General features: G+C 42.1%; 1 protein-coding gene across 1 annotated transcript in view; it reads right to left on the reverse strand.

Annotated features, from left to right (window-relative positions):
* The window catches only part of TTN (titin), a 285745-nt gene that overhangs the window by 50000 nt on the left and 217189 nt on the right, over window positions 1–18556 (reverse strand). The window contains exons 246-275 of the mRNA XM_065880462.1: window positions 17857–18159; window positions 17484–17765; window positions 17088–17387; window positions 16692–16994; window positions 16288–16596; window positions 15893–16174; window positions 15474–15773; window positions 15095–15388; window positions 12038–15004; window positions 11394–11714; window positions 11011–11295; window positions 10614–10913; window positions 10014–10316; window positions 9309–9584; window positions 8906–9205; window positions 8510–8812; window positions 8033–8332; window positions 7260–7547; window positions 6599–6895; window positions 5736–6038; window positions 5332–5637; window positions 3918–4205; window positions 3532–3822; window positions 3154–3441; window positions 2403–2990; window positions 2198–2302; window positions 1522–1719; window positions 1122–1418; window positions 445–1032; window positions 51–353 (exon numbers count right to left, since the gene is read on the reverse strand). Of these exons, the coding sequence (XP_065736534.1) occupies window positions 51–353; window positions 445–1032; window positions 1122–1418; window positions 1522–1719; window positions 2198–2302; window positions 2403–2990; window positions 3154–3441; window positions 3532–3822; window positions 3918–4205; window positions 5332–5637; window positions 5736–6038; window positions 6599–6895; window positions 7260–7547; window positions 8033–8332; window positions 8510–8812; window positions 8906–9205; window positions 9309–9584; window positions 10014–10316; window positions 10614–10913; window positions 11011–11295; window positions 11394–11714; window positions 12038–15004; window positions 15095–15388; window positions 15474–15773; window positions 15893–16174; window positions 16288–16596; window positions 16692–16994; window positions 17088–17387; window positions 17484–17765; window positions 17857–18159 (11868 nt within the window). The remainder of the gene's footprint in view (window positions 1–50; window positions 354–444; window positions 1033–1121; window positions 1419–1521; window positions 1720–2197; window positions 2303–2402; window positions 2991–3153; window positions 3442–3531; window positions 3823–3917; window positions 4206–5331; window positions 5638–5735; window positions 6039–6598; window positions 6896–7259; window positions 7548–8032; window positions 8333–8509; window positions 8813–8905; window positions 9206–9308; window positions 9585–10013; window positions 10317–10613; window positions 10914–11010; window positions 11296–11393; window positions 11715–12037; window positions 15005–15094; window positions 15389–15473; window positions 15774–15892; window positions 16175–16287; window positions 16597–16691; window positions 16995–17087; window positions 17388–17483; window positions 17766–17856; window positions 18160–18556) is intronic.

Below are 18556 nucleotides of genomic sequence, written 5' to 3' on the forward strand. Positions count from 1 at the left end.
AAAATATTGGCACTCCCAAATGGGCTGTATTGAAAAAGATAAATACTAACATGCTACATCTTTCATTAGAACAGGATTTGAAGTATCACTAGGCGGACCAATTCCTGCTTTGTTCTCTGCACTGACACGGAATTCGTAGGTGTTTCCTTCTTGCAGTCCTGTTACTTTGCATCTGAGATCGGAAACTGGAGTCTTTGTTGCTCTCACCCATCGCAAGCCTTTCTTCTCTCTCCTTTCTACATGATACCCTGTGATCTCACTGCCACCATCATCAACTGGTCTTTTCCAACTGACAGTGGCAGTGTTTTTAGTGACATTGGACACCTCTGGTTTTCCCGGGGGGCCAGGTGGACCTGAAAAGAAAGCAAATTTATGAGAAATCTATGATTTCCTAAATTCTGCTGCAAATGCTAACATATCAGTTCCTTTATATGCTCTACGTACCAAATCTGTCTACCATCTTGACAGGTTCGGACTGTACGGGTTCCCCTTTGCCATACTGGTTTACAGCTGAGACCCGGAAGAGGTACTCATTTCCCTGGATAAGTTTGGTTGCCACATGCCTGCAAGACTGAATATCTTCGGCAAACACTGTCCACAAAAGTCGGCTGGTTTCTCTCTTTTCAAGAACATAAGACTTAATTGGTGAGCCGCCATCTTCTAAGGGAGGTGTCCATGTAAGCGTTGCTTTTTCAGCAGAAACATTACTGACTTCGATCGGACCTGGGGGACCAGGTACATCGAGGACTGTCACCTTCACATGCTCCTCCTTTGTGCCAAAAGCATTGGTAGCAGTGATGGTGTATTCACCAGCATCTTTTCTAGTGGCATACTTGATAGCAAGCATGGAAGATGTTGGGGTTGAAGTTATCTGAACGATGTCTGATGGTCTGATGTCTTTTCCTGCCCTGGACCAACTTGACTTTGGAAGAGGCTTGCCGAGAATGCTAATGGCATTCAAAACAATGGTGTCACCTGCTTTAACTGTTAGCCCATCCTTTATTGTGGGATCAAGGACAATGGTTGGTGCCTCTGCAAAGAAAAAAAGAACATTTTCATCAGAAAAGGAAGGACGCTTAATTTACTTTTGTTTATGTGCATAAAAAGTAAAATAGACCTACCATATTCATCCTTGCAAATAATGGTTCCTGTACTTTCTGATGGAGCACTGATAGCACCTGCTGTATTCTTTGCTCTAATTCTGAATTCATATTTTCCACCCTCAACAAGGTCAGTAACAGTAAAGGCACAATCTGTGACATTAACATGGTTGGCTTTCATCCAAGATTTAGAGGGAAGATCTCGCTTCTCCACTATGTATCCAGTCAACTTATGACCACCATCATATTTGGGTTCAGTCCAAATGAGAGTCACTGAATTCCTTGTTACATTAATAACCTCAGGTTTGCCAGGAGGATCTAAAATAAAGCAAAAAACAGACAAAGAAACCCAGTCAAACACACACCAATGTTCTCTTCATGAAGAAAATACACCTGGATTTTGCTTTGTATAATGACTCACCAATTGGATCAAGTGCCACAACTGGCTCTGATGGCAGGCTTGGCTTGCCTACTCCTGCCAAGTTGATTGCCATAACTCGGAATTCATATTCCAGACCTTCAGTTAGTCCTGTCACTTTGAAGTCTTTCATCCTAACAGGAGTCTTGTTAGCCCTCTTCCACAAAAGGCTGTTCCTTTCCTTGGACTCGATATGATACCCTACAAAAGATCCAGTGATGTGTCAATTCACATAGAAAGTACAAATGTAGCCTGATTTTTAAATACATACGTACACACACACACACACACACACACACACACACACACGCGCACGGAACAAGTAATCATTCTTGCTTGTATGTATACTTCTATTACCTAGGCATAGAGCCATTTTTTCCTCTTGGAATAGACGTTTATTGCACCTTCTGTCAAAAAGTTTTAACTTACAAAAATAGATATCATTAAGAAAGCCTTTATTAACTATTACATTAGGAGGTTTGCATTGAAATTAAGCATTAGCTTAGTGAATTAGCTTAATGCTTCATGTACTGAATGCATAATGAACTGAAAAAAGGAAAATACGTGTTTGTATGTGCAGATAGTGCTATGAATGAGTACAGATTCAACTTGTTGTCAGGGAGGAAGATTTGGAAGAAATCGTAATGTAAACGCTGTAGGGTAAGAGCCAACTAAATACCTGTAATTGGAGAGCCTCCAGTTCTCCTGGGGTCAGTCCAAGTTAGAGATACGGAATCATGTCTGACATCCACAATATTGGGAGGTGGGGGAGCATCGGGCACATCTAGGAAAAAATAGATAATGCAAGATTTATAGTCAGGAATGTATTATAAATGAGCCAGAACCACGTTTTGCTTTATGTTTTCTGACCTTGAGACACTTACCAAACGGATGTCTAGCAACAATTGGCTCCGATTTCAAGCCCTCTCCTACACCGTATTTATTTTCGGCACTGACCCTGAAGGTGTATTCCATACCCTCAAGAAGTCTCATGACTCTAAAGGTGGTTTTCTGGACAGCTGAGGCACATGTCACCCACTTGTTGTTTACAGAATCTCTCTTCTCTAGGATATAGTTGGTGATCTCAGAACCTCCGTCGTCCTTTGGAGGACCCCACTTTAAGGTCATGGCTTCTGCTGTGACTTCGTCAAATTTGATCGGTCCGGTGGGGATGCCAGGCTTGCCGACAACTTTTATGGAGAGGGTTCCCTCCTTGGTGCCGGCAACATTCTTCAGTGTGATTGTGTATTTTCCAGCATCAGATTTTTGGCAGTCATTCACTACAAGAGTTGTGTTAACTGCAGATGACTCGATACTGACCCTTGTGTCTGTTGCCAGAGGATCTTCTCCTTTCTTCCAGGACACGGATGGAGCTGGCTTGCCCTTTATGGGGATCTTAAGACGGAAGTTGCTGTTTTCTTTAGCCAAGTAGCACAAACCAGGAAGGTCCTTTAAGTCAAGGTCAGGAGCCACTGTAAAACAGCAGAGATAAGTTATTGTTATTTTTAATGCCAGGCAGTTAATTTTTTCAGATCGTTATAGTTTTTAAAGGATTTTTACATAAGCCAGTGAGTAGGGCTCAAGAGGGCACTTTTGATGACAAAGGGAAAATGGAGATGATGGCTGAAGGCTTACCGACGTCATCCTTTGCCACAACAGTGATTTCACTTGGGGTCCCTTCTCCGTTTTCATTCTCAGCACTCACTCTGAAGGTGTATTCCTCCCCTTCAGTCAAATCTTTCATGGAATACTGTAAGTTTAGTGATTTCATTACTCGTTGCCACTTATCTTCTTCAGTCAGGATATCAACGACATATCCGATAATTCGACTCCCACCATCGCTGCGAGGCTTTTTCCAGCCTATGCTACAAGATGACTTGGTCACAGACGTCACTTTAAGGTCCACAACTGGTCCAGGGGTTTCTAAAGCAAAGGAGAAACGATAAGTCTAAGCCCTGGATAACCAAGGTAAGATGTCACTCAAAATGACGGGATGGTAGCTTATTTGCTCACCGGAAGCTTTCATGGCATCACGTGTTTCACTGGGATCACCAATGCCGTACTCGTTTTCCGCAAACACCCTGAAGAAGTAGGATTTTCCTTCCTCCAAGTTAGAAACTCTGAAGCTTGTTTTGGAGCACTCCGTTGTCACGGTGGACCAGGACTTCCTCTCTGCGTCACGCTTTTCTACCACATAGTTTATGATGGGGCTCCCGCCGTCAATAATGGGAGGATCCCAGGTAACATAAGCAGAATCTTTGGATATTTCTTTGACAGTCACATTGACGGGTGGCCCAGGAGTATCTGAATAAATAGTGGATAGATAAGAAATGAATATGTAAAAAATACATAGACTACATTTTAAGCATATATATGATTGTTTTTTCAAGTGGACTTACCAAGCACTTTCACTACAATGGTATATTCTTTTGTACCACAGCTGTTCTTCAGAGTCAAGATATATTTTCCTGCATCGTATTTGTTCACATTTTCACAGCGCAAGAAAGTGTCAAAGTCAGTTGACTTTATGTCCAGTCCGGTCCTTTCTCTTAGATTGACATTTGGTTTAGACCAAGTTATCTTGGGAGGTGGACGTCCTTTTACTGGTACATACAGCCTCATTGTAACTCCAGCACGTAATATGAGTGTTTTCCTCAAATCAGCATCAAGTTCTCCCTCAGGTGGAACTGTTTAATGTTGGAGTAAAGACAGAGTAATAATGGTCAAATGTATTTCCAAGAACTGGCCTGATCACTCCTAAAATATGTTTCTTTCCATAACTGATCTCTATCTAGTTCTTTAGAAAATCCTTAATATAATCCTCAAAACTTTTGCCAACTATTTTTAAAAATTAATTAATTAATTTATTCATTGGCTACTTTGGGTCTTCGTTGCTGCGTGCAGGCTTTCTCTAGTTGTGGTGAGTGGGGGCTACTCTTTGTTGTGGAGCACAGGCTCCTAGGCACGCGGGCTCAGTAGTTGTGGCTCGTGGGCTCTAGAGCGCAGGCTCAGTAGTTGTGGCGCACCAGCTTAGTTGCTCCGCGGCATGCGGGATCTTCCCCGACCAGGGCTCAAACCCGTGTCCCCTGCACTGGCAGGCGGATTCTTAACCACTGCGCCACCAGGGAAGTCCCGTTGCCAACGATTTTAATACTCTGTAGCAATTATTGATCTTTCTATTTTCCAGTATCCTATAGGCTGACCCAAGTTTTCCCTGGAGGATCTGCATCTCATCTCATGAACCTTATATACTCTTAAACTCTCTGTATATTAAAAGTAGATGATTGGTTTTTGGCTTTCTTCCAGTGAAGGCACTCCGCTATATACTCTTCATTTCATTGTAGGAAGAAAAGTACACAGAAGGTGAAGTATAATACCAAGTAATCCAAAGTAAAAGGAGCACTGGTTAGGGAGAATAAGTGAATAGAAGAAATGGTGAGAAGAGAAATTAAGATGATGGAGAGCTTACCATTATATACTTCTGGAGAGGGGTAGATTAGAAGAGAAAATAAAAACCTAAGAATGATAAATAGCTCACTACTTAGTTTAAAAAAATCTTTTTATTCTCAGAATAAAATTCCTATATTCTATATTCTTTTGAAGACATGAAATTCTCATACTTGCATTCCATTGAGCTTATTATACAATACCATAAAGTACCAACCCAGCGCTCCTAAAATGTACTGATACTTGTAGAGTTACCAACCCTAAAACTTCTTATAAATAACTAAATCTACATAAGGGAGTCCCATACTCCCTCTTACAATATGACTGATGAGAAGAGTTCTGTATATTTTTCCTGGTAATACTTACTTAAAATGTCCTTGGGACAGTGTTTATCTGGCACATCGCTGGGGTCACTATATCCTATCTTATTAACGGCATACACGCGGAACTGATATTCTGTGTTTTCCATTAGGCCGGTAACCTCAAAGCGGGTTTTCTGTAGCTTCTGTGGTAAATTGCACCTCACCCAGTTATCAGAATCAGCTCGTTTCACTTCAACAAGGTAACCAATGATAGGGCTACCACCGTCATAGGCTGGCTTGCCCCAAGATAGACTCACAGAGCTACGGGTTGTATCATATACTTTGGGAAAAGCTGGTGGACCAGGAGGATCTGAGGATAAATAATAATAGAAAATTTTCATTAGAACCTCATTCCCAGTTGAATGTTGATTATAACACAGAATATTGGACTCTCTCATGAAAACTTACACAGAGGATCTTGGGCATAAGCAGCTTTGGATACGTCACTGGGTTTGCCTGGTCCAGCCTTATTTATAGCTGTAACTCGGAACTCATATTCCATGCCTTCTTGGAGACCTGTTGCTTTTATCGTTCTTTCTATAACGGGTTTTCTGTTGACCTTAGTCCAGTTAATTGCCTGGGTTTCCCGCTTTTCAACCAAATAGCCAGTGATGGGGGAGCCGCCATCATCTGCTGGTGGTTTCCAGCTTACTGTCATGTGATCTTTGGTTATGTTGCTAATAACAGGAGGATCACAGCGTCCGGGTGGGTCTGCAGAGATTGATTGACAAGTTAATGTCCCAGTCTAAAAGGTAATATTTAAAAAGTAAAATGAGTTATTTGTAGTGAGGTGGATGGACCTTGAGTCTGTCATACAGAGTGAAGTCAGAAAGAAAAAAACAAATACTGTATGCTAACACATATATATGGAATCTTAAAAAAAAAATCGTTCTGAAGAATGTAGGGGCAGGACAGGAATAAAGACGCAGACCTAGAGAATGGACTTGAGGATACGGGGACGGGTAAGGGTAAGCTGGGACGAAGTGAGAGAGTGGCATGGACTTATATACACCACCAAACGTAAAACAAATAGCTAGTGGGAAGCAGCCGCATAGCACTGGGAGATCAGCTCGGTGCTCTGTGACCACCTAGAGGGGTGGGATAGGGAGCAGGGGAGGGAGACCCAAGAGGGAGGGGATATGGGGATATATGTATGCATATAGCTGATTCACTTTGTTATAAAGCAGAAACTAACACACCATTGTAAAGCATTTATACTCCAATAAAGATGTTTAAAAAAAAAGAGAAAAACCTCAGGAAAATGTTCTTACCATATGGGTTTTTAGCAATTGCTGGTTCAGTTAAGATCGGGTCGCCCACTCCGTATTTATTTTCAGCACAAATTCGGAACTGATACTCATGGCCTTCTATCAGTTTCTCCACGCTGCAGCTGGTGATGGGCACAGTGGCAGAGACTTGTGCCCAGTTGGGTCTGCTCGTTTCACGTTTGTCAACAACATAGTTGGTGATTTCTGAGCCCCCATCTTCAAGAGGAGGTTCCCAAGAAAGCATTGCACGATCTGAATACATTTTGTTGATTTTAACAGATGCTGGAGGACCTGGTTTATCTGAAAGGATAAGAAAGAAAAGTGAAGTCTTTCACTCGCACATGTGAAATAGGGAATGAGTAGAGTGGAGGTCTGGAGACCTGGGCTGCAGCCTTTATGTTGTCATTAACTTCCTATACGACCTTGGAAGTTACTTAATTTCTCTGAATCTTAATTTCCTCATATCTAAAATTATGTAACTGGAATATGTGATCTCTAGTGGTCTTTTCGGCTGTAAAACGCTCTTGTTCTGTGATGAGAATAATTCCGTGATGACGAAAGATACATCGAGATAGGTATCTCTTCTCACATATTATTTTGTAAATTCTATGACATCACATTAACCAAAGTGAAACATGAGATTCTAGTGAAGTGCTTTAGTTACCTAACACTTTGAGCTTGATGGTGGCTGATTTGGAGCCACTTGCGTTTTCGGCAGTGATGGTATAGTCCCCTGAGTCTTTGCGACTCACGCTGAACAGCTCCAGGGTACACAGGTTCCGCTGCATGGCCATCTTGATGCCTTCTGATGCTTTCAGCGTCGTCCCGTCCTTCTTCCAAGAGACCGTGGGCATTGGTTTACCAAAAACAGTAGCATCCAGGCAAACATTAGTTCCAGCTTTCACAGTGAGCAAAGATTTCATAGCCACACTCAGGTCTATCCTGGGAGGAACTGGAAAGAAATAAGATAAAAGGATTTAATATATGCAAAGCTATATTATATAATTCTTACTGATAAAAGTCGGAAATTCATACGCTGTCTTTTTCAAGGTGGGATTTTTTTAAAGTAACATTATTCATTATAAAAGAAATGCCGAAATTTGATAATGCTGAAAGTATAAAGAAAAAAGGAAAGATCGCCCATCATTCCAGCATCCTTAAAGCTTCACTCTTATCATTTTGGTGCATTTCTTTGGCACCTTCTTGTGCCTGTGCCTGTGTATGGTTAAAATTATGCGGTCCACACAGGTTTGTATCCTGTTTTTTAGTTTAGCATATTATTAAGATTCTCCATGATCATTTTTTAGTGTCTGTATATGAAGTACCTATCATTTTACTTGTCCTTATTTCCATAGGTGTAGATTTAGTTTTTTATTAGGAGAAATACACATTACGAGTGCCGTCCACCTTTGCCTGTGATGTTCAACAGAATCTTACCATTTTCTGCCATGATAGTCACTGGATCAGAAGGTTCAGAAGGCTGGCTGATGTTTACCGCAGTCTTGGCAATTGCTCTAAATTGATACTGAGCATTCTCTTCTAGGCCAGTAGCTGTGTACTCTTCCTGGGGAATCTGGTGAGGTGAAGTATTACACCGTACCCACTTATCACCAGGAAGTTTGCAAGCTTCTACGAAATAGCCAGCAATTTTGCTGCCTCCATCACGCTTTGGACGGGCCCAGATGAGGGACACAGTACTCTTGGAAACATCAATAACTTCAGGCTTTCCAGGAGGATCTAAAACCAAAAGAGATATTCTCAGCATTGATCTTAACAGCAGAGATTTTAAACTCTGTGTTTCACAGTATCACCCAGAACATATTCCTGAATGGAAATAGTAACCTTCAGAGACTCCAAGATTTAAATGTGTCCTCATAATACTTTAAAAAAAAATTACTCAAAAAAATTACTCACCAACTGGCGTTCTCGCAGTTACATATTCAGTTGGTTTGCTGGGTGGGCTGGGTCCAGCTTTATTTAGGGCATAGATTCTGAATGAATACTCAAGGCCTTCTACCAGGCCAGCACAGGGATATTCAGTTGACCGGACAGGGGAATCGTTAGCTTTCACCCAGAGTAAACTGTTTCTTTCTTTGCGTTCAATCAGGTAGCCGGTAATGGGGCTCCCTCCATCGCTGTCTGGTCTATCCCACGCCACGAATATGCAGTCTTTGTTGACTTTAGTGACTCGTGCATTCTTGGGTTCACTGGGAACATCTGGAGGTGAAGTTCAGGGAAATATCAGTTTCTAGCCTAAGTAACAGACTAGAAAGAAAACACAATTTTTTTTTCTTCCTGAAAGAAACATACCAAATGGGAACTTAGCCAGCATCTTTGGAGATGTGAGAGGCTCTGAAATGCCAAATCGATTCTCAGCACGGACCCGGAAGATATACTCTTGGCCTGGGATCAGTTTTCCAACCCTGCAGGAAGTTTTTGTCACTGAAGCTAGCGCTGTCACCCAGTCACCCCTGCTCACGTCACACTTCTCCACTATGTAATTGGTGACGTTACTGCCTCCGTCCTCCAGGGGGATGTGCCATGACAGGGAGCAGGCATCGGCATCTATGTCAGAAATGTCAAATGGAGGCTGAGGGGGTCCAGGAACGTCTGCATGAACCGAGAGGAAAGAAATGTAAGAATAGGGATTTGACTGTAAAATATGTTTCTGATACTCGTATTTGGATGGCCATTTGTCTAACACGTAACCTACCCATGACAATAACTTTGATTTTCTGAGTGTCTGTCCCAGAACTGTTTTCTGCAGTGAGGCTATAGTAACCGCTGTCTTTCCTAGTAACATCTTTTATGATCAGAACTGAAGAATTGTCTGCTTTATGTACTGCCAGGTGGCTGGATGTGACAACTTCATCTTCTCCTTTTTTCCATTTACAGATTGGATGAGGCTTTCCATACACATGGGCTTCAATTCGGAGTTTCTTCCCAGCTTTGATAATAATTTGCTCTGGCATAAGGATCTTGGGTGGCACTAAAAGTAAGATAAAGATACGTTAATTTGTCAGGGAGGTTAAATTTCCTCTGATGGGGAACTATACTAGTGCTTTTCAAATTGTGGATTGCAACCCGTTAGTGGATTCAAATTAATGTTTGCATTACTGCTAAAACTTTGTAAAGAGAATGGGATCAAAACGAATTGAGAATATCTGAGGCCAGCATACATGATAAGAATGGGTGTTGCTTTAAGAAACTTTTTCTAAGTCATATATATGTACGTGTGTCCTGTGTCATGATTTAAGGTGTATTTACTACCTGTCGTGGGTCCAGATGTTTCCAAACCACTGTTCTCTACTATATTTCAAGTACTTCTGGAACTAGCTTCTTCAGGGATAAACATCTACATGTCAAAAGAAAATCCTCACAAACTTTTATCGCATGGAAAACGACTCTGACTACTTACACAGCTGTGCTTTGGCTTCATACACTCCCTCAGCTTCTCTTGGCAAACTGACTCCGATGGCATTTCTGGCCGCTACCCTAAATTTGTATTTCTTTCCTTCCTTGAGGCCGGTGACGACAAGGCTGAGGTCTTTCACCACCGAGTACTCTGTCCAGTGACCTGCAGGCAGCTCTTCGTCTCTGTAACTAACGATGTAGCCGTCGACCTTGGCACCTCCATCGCGCAGGGGAGGTAACCAGGCTAACGCAGCACTGTTCTTTGTCATTTCAGTAACTTCTAGTTTCCTGGGGGGATCCGGCTCACCTAGAAGAAAAAACCACCCAGGTAACCTAATCCATCCCTTTGGAAATATGCATAAATGTTTTCGTATGCCACTTGCTTCAAAGTATTTGGAAGCTATGGTTCGGGATGTTGAAAGTAAAAAGGACACGGATGAGTCAGATCAAAAAAGTCTTCAGTGAGTGAGTTAGGTATTTATTTGTACTGTTTAGGTTTCTACAAGTGAAGGCCCTTTCATTAGTGGAGTAAAATGTTTCGGTATCTTGATTTTGCTGAGGTCGGGGACTGGAGTTAAAAGGAGGGAGAAAGGATGTAACTTACTTAGAGGATCTGTTGCGAGCACTGGTTTGGGGATGTCTGTTGGGACGCCGGGGCCATACTCATTGACAGCAGTTACTCTGAAGAAATACTCAGTTCCAGGGACAAGATTGGTGATGTGGAAGCTCGTTTTCTTGACTTCTGGGGTGACTGTTGACCACGTCTTTCTATCTGCGTCACGTTTCTGCACAATGTAATGTGTCACTTGGCTCCCACCATCGTTCTCGGGAGGGGCCCAGGAAACGTGGCATGATGTTTTAGTGACATCCGAAACTTTTAAATCAGACACAGGTCCAGGAGTATCTGTGAAGGACGACAAAATCATATATACGAGTTCCCTCAGCCTCCTTATTAACTAAGGCATTTTTGAAGGGGAGGAAGACCCTTGTTTATAACCCACCTAATACTCTGACATTCACGAACACGGCCTTTTCTCCAGCCAGGTTCACAAGCGTCAGGGAATATTTTCCTGAGTCATCACGGGTAGAATTGGGGATGACAAGGAAGGCCATAGTATCAACCAGATCAACTTGTCCCTTTCTGACCACGTTATCAATACCCACTTTTCGCCAAGTGACCTTAGGGGCTGGTCGCCCTCTCACTATGGCAAATAGTCGAATAGGGCATCCTGCTCTCACTGTGACCAGTTTTCTCATGCTGGCGTCCAAATCAATCTCTGGAGGTTCTGCAAATGACACGAAAGCCGTCAGTTGACTTCAGAATGTGGGGAAATCATGTGAGAAGTGAAACATGAATGAATCAAGTGATAACATAGGGCCTCACCTAGGATTTCTTTAGGTTTAATAGCGTCCTTTAGTTCTGCAGGGCGCCCAATGCCAACTTGGTTTTGGGCACAAACCCTGAACTCATATTCCTGGTTTTCATCCAAGCTGGTCACGGTAAATTCCATGAGAACGAGTTGCGCTGCAGCACTACACCTTTTCCAGCCTTCATCAGGTGATGTATCTGGTCTCTTTGGTCTCATTTCCACAACATATCCAATGATTGGTGCGCCACCATCATACACCGGTTTTCCCCACCCAAGAGTTATGGAACTTTTGGTTGTATCAACCACTTTGAGATTGGTTGGTGGACCAGGTGGTTCTGAAAGTAAATTATATAAGAATAAATTTACACACGGTTAACAACTACTAGTGATACGTTAATGAGTAATTCTATATAGTCCATCCTTAATTAACCGCAGATAGTACATTCAATTTCTCAATTACTCAGTCCTCCTTATTTTCCTTCATAAAATTAGAATCTACCATTGTCTGTACATTTCAGGCGATTTGGTAAAAGATCTATTTGGAAAACTGCTGGCTAAGATTAAAGTTTTGATGCTGTGGATTTAACTTATTTGTCTAATACCTCTGTGCCTGAGATTAAGAGTTGGTGTAATACCAGAAAAAGCAAGAACATCATACCTATGGGGTCTTTTGCCACCACTGGCCTTGATGGCAAGCTTGGTTCTCCAATTCCAACTTCATTTTCTGCCTTGACTCGGAACTGATATTCATGTCCTGGGAGGAGATTCTGTACTTTCAAACGTCTCTCAGGGATCGCACTCTTGTTGACAGGGACCCATCGTGTTGAATGCTTTTCCTTTTTCTCCAAATAGTATCCTGTGATGGACTTTCCACCATCATATTCAGGTGGCGTCCAAACCACAGTCATCTCTTCTTTGCTTACTTTAGTGATTTCTGGGGGGTCAGGGCGACCAGGTCTATCATATTTGGTTTTTGCAATAACAGGTTTACTTTCTGTTGGAGGCCCTGTGCCTATTTTATTTTCTGCACGGACTCTGAAAATATATTCATTCCCTTCTATGAGACGTGTTACTGTAGTACCAGGTGTTAAGATAGTAGCAGAAAACGTAGACCAAACCATTCTCTTGCTCTCACATTTTTCTAAAATATAATTTTGGATTTCACAGCCACCATCATCGTCTGGTGGATCCCAGTGAAGAGAACACCTATCACTACACACATCAAAAATTTTCAGATTTCTTATAGGCCCAGGCTTATCTAAAACATTGACAGTGGCAAAGGCCACAAAACTGCCAGCTATATTAGTTGCTGTAATTACATATTTACCACCATCACTTCGCTTTGCTTTAGTAAGAGAAAATTTAGACGAATCACCACCGGTAGCAATCTTGACCCTTGGTGATCTTGTTAAGTCTGTCGCATCTTTGTCCTTCGTCCATGAAACTTCTGGAAATGGTTTGCCTCTAACACCTGCCTCAAGTCGAATGGTGTCCCCTGCTTTGACAGTTAGCACACCACTTAATTTCAGATCGAGTACTGGTTTCTGCAAGTCTTCCTTTACAACAACTTCCTTTGTCTTCACCCAGTCACTTTCCCCACCTTCATTCTTCGTTTGCACTCTGAACTCATAAATCTGGTTTTCAACACATTTGTCAACCATGTAGTGGGTTTCTTTAATGCTTCCTTTATGCACTCTTTCCCAGTCATCAGAGCCCTTCAGCTTCCTTTCAACATGATATGATAGATTTGGGCTACCGCCATCATAATCAGGCCGCCTCCATTTTAGGTAGACAAATGTCTTTCCTTTATCTGCAATATGAAGGTTTTCAGGCTCACCTGGTCTATCAATAGGGTTAATAGCCAGAATTGGAGTTTTTGTTTCAGTGGTTGGCCCAACACCTACTTTATTTTCTGCACAAACTCGGAAATAGTATTCATGGTTGGCTAAAAGGTTGGCCTTGATTAATCGCTTAGTGACATCTGAAGCAACAATTGACCAGCCTTTCTGGTTTGGTTTGCGATATTCCACTATGAAGTTTGTTATTTCTGAGCCGCCGTTATCTAGAGGGTTTGCCCAAGAAATAGTACAGTTCTCTTTGGTTACGTTGCTGATCTTTAAATTCTGGCAAGGTCCGGGTCTGTCAAGGACATTAACGATAGCAGAACCTTGGGCATGTCCACTGCTGTTCTTAGCTGAGATGATATACTTGCCATGATCAGCTCTAACAGCTTCTTTAATTTGCAACTCAGCACGAGGTAGATCGTGAATTAGGTCAACCCGCTTTTCTCGGGCCAATACCTTGCCTTCCTTGGACCAAGTTATGTCTGGTTGAGGTCTGCCTTTGACCCGAGCAAGAATGCGGATAGTTTGACCCACTCTAACGGTAATAACATCACGACAGGTAACATCAAGTTCTACTTCTGGAGGATGAAGGATGTCCTTTGCAATCACAGATTCTGCTAGTTCTCTTGGCTCTCCCTCTCCCACAATATTAGCTGCCTTTATACGGAATCTGTACTCATTTCCTTCAATTAGTCCAGGTACCCTAAAGGCACATTGCCTAATGAGTTCATCTTTATTAATCCTGCTCCACTGTGTTGCTCCAACTTTCTGACATTCCACTACATAGCCCAGAATGGGGCTACCACCATCACTGAGAGGCTTTGTCCACACCAGGTCAGCTGTTTCTCTGGTCTTGTCTTTCAGCTTAGGATTAATAGGTGGTCCAGGTGGTTTGATGGGCCGGCAAGCTTTTATTGGATCAGAACTTGGGGACGGATTGCTTAGTCCTGCAAGATTCTCAGCAAAAGCTCTAAACTCATATGTATTTCCCTCATAGAGTCCAGTGACTCTAAACTTCATGTCCACTAGAGGTGTTTTGTTGACCCTCATCCATTTGCCTGTTACTTCTCGACGTTCCACATAGTAACCAGTTATTGGACTGCCACCATCAGATTTTGGCAGAGTCCAAGACACTGTTGCAGCATTTTCAGTAATGTCAGTAACTACTGGTTTACCAGGGGGGGATGGAGGACTAAACTTATGTTTAGCAACAGTAGGTATGGAGTCAAGGGGAGGGCCAACACCAATCTTATTCTCTGCTTTCACTCGGAAGACATATTCACAGCCCTTCTGCAGATGTGGGACTTTCAGCTTTGTCTTACTGCTTCCTGAAGAGACAACACCCCATGTGTCTTTCTTTGTGTCTTTTTTCTCAACAATATAATTTATCACAGGGCTTCCTCCATCATCCTTAGGTGGCTGCCATGAGATAGTCATATGTTCAGGGGTAACTTCCAGAATATTAATAGGGCCTGTTGGTGGACCAGGAACATCAAGAACAGTAAGATGTACAGCCACTGTTTTGGTGCCAGCTGCATTGGAAACTGTGATCTGATGTTCCCCAGTGTCTCTCCTTAAGCAGTTCTTAATGGTGAGTACTGATGAGAAGTTGTCAGTTTCAACTGTATAGTGTTCATCTGTTTTAATCTCATTCCCATCGGTTGTCCACTTTGCAGTAGGAACAGGTACACCTCTTATAATGGCAGGGAATCTGACTGTAGTTCCAGCTTTTACCACAAGGCCTTCAATTAATTTCACATCCAGCTCCACAGATGGAGGCACTGGAAAGGAAACATGAGGAAATTAGATTTTGATTTTCACAATATGAATAATTTTAAAAAGAAAGAAAATAATTCCAATCTAAAAATTACCTAGTTTTTCTTGACATTCTATTGGGATAGTTGTGTCAGGAAGACCAAGACCCACAATGTTTTCAGCTTTTACACGGAATCTATAGGTCTTTCCTTGCTGTAGTCCGGTAACAACACACTCTAAGTTTGTCACAGTCTTGAACTTAATCCAGTCTTGGGTGCCCTCTTCTTGATATTCCACCAAATATCCAGTGATTGGAGAGCCACCATCACGGTCTGGCTTATTCCAAACAAGGGAGACTTCAGTCTTGTCAACATCTACATGGTGTAGGTTCTTGGGTGGCCCTGGAGGATCTTTTAAGAAGAAGAAGTTATGATGAATAAACAATATTCTCAAAACAGTAAAACAGTACTTTTGTATCCAAAGAGAGCAACTTACGTAGGGGATCCAGAGCCTTGATGGGTTTAGACGTTTCTACAAAAGGACCACGTCCATACTGGTTCTCAGCAGCTACTCGGAAGAGATACTGATTGCCTTCAGTAAGATGTTTAGCAAAGTGGCTCTTTTTCTTTGATGTAGTTGAAAGAGGTGACCACTGGACACTGGCAACATCTCTCCTCTCAACCACATAATTTGTAATAACAGAACCACCATCATCCAGTGGTTCCTTCCAAGTAAGGTAACAAGAATCTTTCCTAACTTCACTGACTTCCAGATCTCTAGGTGGCCCAGGCTTATCTGAAAAGTGTTAAGTAATGCAGTTATATAAGTGATTTAATCCAGATAACTAAAAATGTATTTAGAGTTACTTTTATATGCTGTTGCATTAAGTACATCACAAGTACTAAAATTCTTACCTAATACAAGTACTTTTACTGAGACAGTTTTTGAACCAGCTAGATTCTCCACTGTTAAGGAATACATTCCACCATCTTCGTGGGCAGCATTACAGATTTCAAGCTTGCTACCAACTGGAGTAACATCAATCCTTGCTTTAGTTGGAGCCTCTCTGTCTTCTTTTTTCCAAGTTACTTTTGGGAACGGCACCCCTTTGATGACAGCACTAAGTCTTAGAGTATCACCAACCCTTATGTGTTGTTCTCTTGCCATGTTGGCATCAAGAATCAACTCGGGGGGTTCTAGAATGAAGAGAACAGTACTTACAGATTTGTTTTGTTAATATATTTTACACTTAAGCATAGACAATGAAACCTGTCTTCCTTGCAAAGGCAGCTGAGAACATTACACTCACCAAATCTGTCTTTTACTAGCACTGGCTCGGGAACATGAGCTGGATCTGATTCACTGGCTACGTTGACTGCTATTACTCTGAACTTATAGGATTGACCATCCTGAAGACCAGTGACTTTATAGTTAGTTTCAGGACATGACTCAGGAGTGTGATTGGCTCTTTTCCATTCTTCATCTCCAACTTTCTGGTATTCAACAATATAACCCAGAATCTTGCTCCCACCATCATGACGTGGTGGCTGCCAGGTTAGATCAACTGAATTATGTGTTGTACCTATTGCTTCAGGATTAATAGGTGGACTTGGTTTCACTACATAATAAAAGAGAAAACCAAGAAGGAGTTAGAGTATAGCTGAAAACAAAGTTGGATAAAATGAAAGCTGAAAGAATGCTTTAGTACTATACCAATTGGATCTTTAGCAAAGACTGGTTTGGATGGTGGGCTTGGGTCTCCAATACCAATTTGGTTTTCTGCAGAAACCCGGAATTCATACTGACACCCTTCTAGAAGATCAGGAACCGTAAACTTAGTGTATGGATGGATAGGCTCTTTGGTAACTCTAGCCCATCGTTTAGACATAGTTTCCCTCTTTTCCAGGATGTAGTTTGTGATGGGCTTTCCTCCATCGTTTGGCTTGTTCCAGGTGACTAATGCAGAGTCTTTGGTAACTTCTGTAACAATTGGCTGGTCAGGTGCATCAGGAACCCCTATAACAAACATTAGCAAAATATGTTAGAAATTTAGTTCTTCCCGTTAACAATATCAAACATTGAATCACTGAAAAGAAATATGATGCATACTGAAACGATCTTTGGTTTTCATTGAATCGGACACCAGAGGATCACTTATTCCATACAGATTTTCAGCACGTATCTGGAAAATATAATCTTTTCCTTCAAGCAGTTTAGAAACTTTGCATGTTGTTTTAGCACTTGCAGATGTCACAGGCATCCAAACGTCTTTGCCCACTTCCTTCTTCTCAATAATGTAATTAGTAATTTCACTGCCTCCGTCATCTAAAGGTGGCTTCCAAGAGATAACCATGTAATCTTTGGTCACCTCATCAAAAACAACTGGTCCTACCGGTGGTCCAGGACGGTCTGAGGAAAAAAAAAAAAATCACACCACAAAATATTATTTCCACTTCTGCTTTGGAAAGAACAGAATGTCTCTAATTCTTGCTAAATAATACTTACCAACGACATTAACTTGACAGAAACCTTTCCTGGAGCCTGTACTGTTCTCCACAACCACACAGTATTTGCCAGAATCTGAACGCTTGGCCTTGAGCTTCTCTAGAGCAAGTGTTGTTGGCGAGGTCTTTATATGAGTGCAATCATCTTCTAGCACATCAACTTCATCTTTGAACCAAGTAACCTTAGGCTTTGGTTTGCCTGAGTAACGGCCAGTGAGGGCAAAAGCTTCACCAACTCGAATCGTGAGTTTATCTCTGAAGTCGAGCTCAAGCGTTGGAGGAGCTGAAATGTATAAAGGAAAGTCAGTTTGATGTCTTAAGGTAAACCTATAAGTGTACACGTTTTCAAAGTGTAAGCTGCATTTGACACATACCTAGCTCATCCTTGCAAGTGATTGGCTTGGTGCAAAATGATGGTTTGCCTTGTCCAACAATATTGACGGCACTGACACGGTACTCATAGGTATCGCCTTCTTTTAAGCCTTTCACACTGTACTTCCTGCTAAGCAAGTTGTCATTTGTAACTTTGTGGAACTTCTCAGTTCCAATGAGACGGCTTTCTAGGACATAGTTGATAATTTCGGATCCGCCATCATACTTAGGGGGATTCCAAGTCAGAGTAACAGAATCTTTAGTAACTTCTTTGACTTCTAGGTCTTCAGGACGCTCTGGTACAGCTGCAAGTGTGGAATGACAGTGAGACGAATGTCATGTTAAGAATGTAATAGAAAATGTAGTAAATAATGCCTTTTGAGGATTGCGTTTTTTTTTTTTTTTTTGTGGTACGCGGGCCTCTCACTGCTGTGGCCTCTCCCGTTTTGGAGCACAGGCTCCGGACGCGCAGGCTCAGCGGCCATGGCTCATGGGCCCAGCCGCTCCGTGGCATGTGGGATCTTCCCGGACCGGGGCATGAACCTGTGTCCCCTGCATTGGCAGGCGGACTCTCAACCACTGCGCCACCAGGGAAGCCCGAGGATTGCGTTTAAACATTAAACTATTCGTTTTGATAAGTAACAAAAGAAATCTCAACATAAAATGAGTAGAGCTGAAAGGCACTCAATACAATCTAATTTC

The sequence above is a fragment of the Phocoena phocoena genome, chromosome 7 (genome assembly GCF_963924675.1).
Source record: "Phocoena phocoena chromosome 7, mPhoPho1.1, whole genome shotgun sequence".
Classification (NCBI taxonomy): Eukaryota; Metazoa; Chordata; class Mammalia; order Artiodactyla; family Phocoenidae; genus Phocoena; species Phocoena phocoena.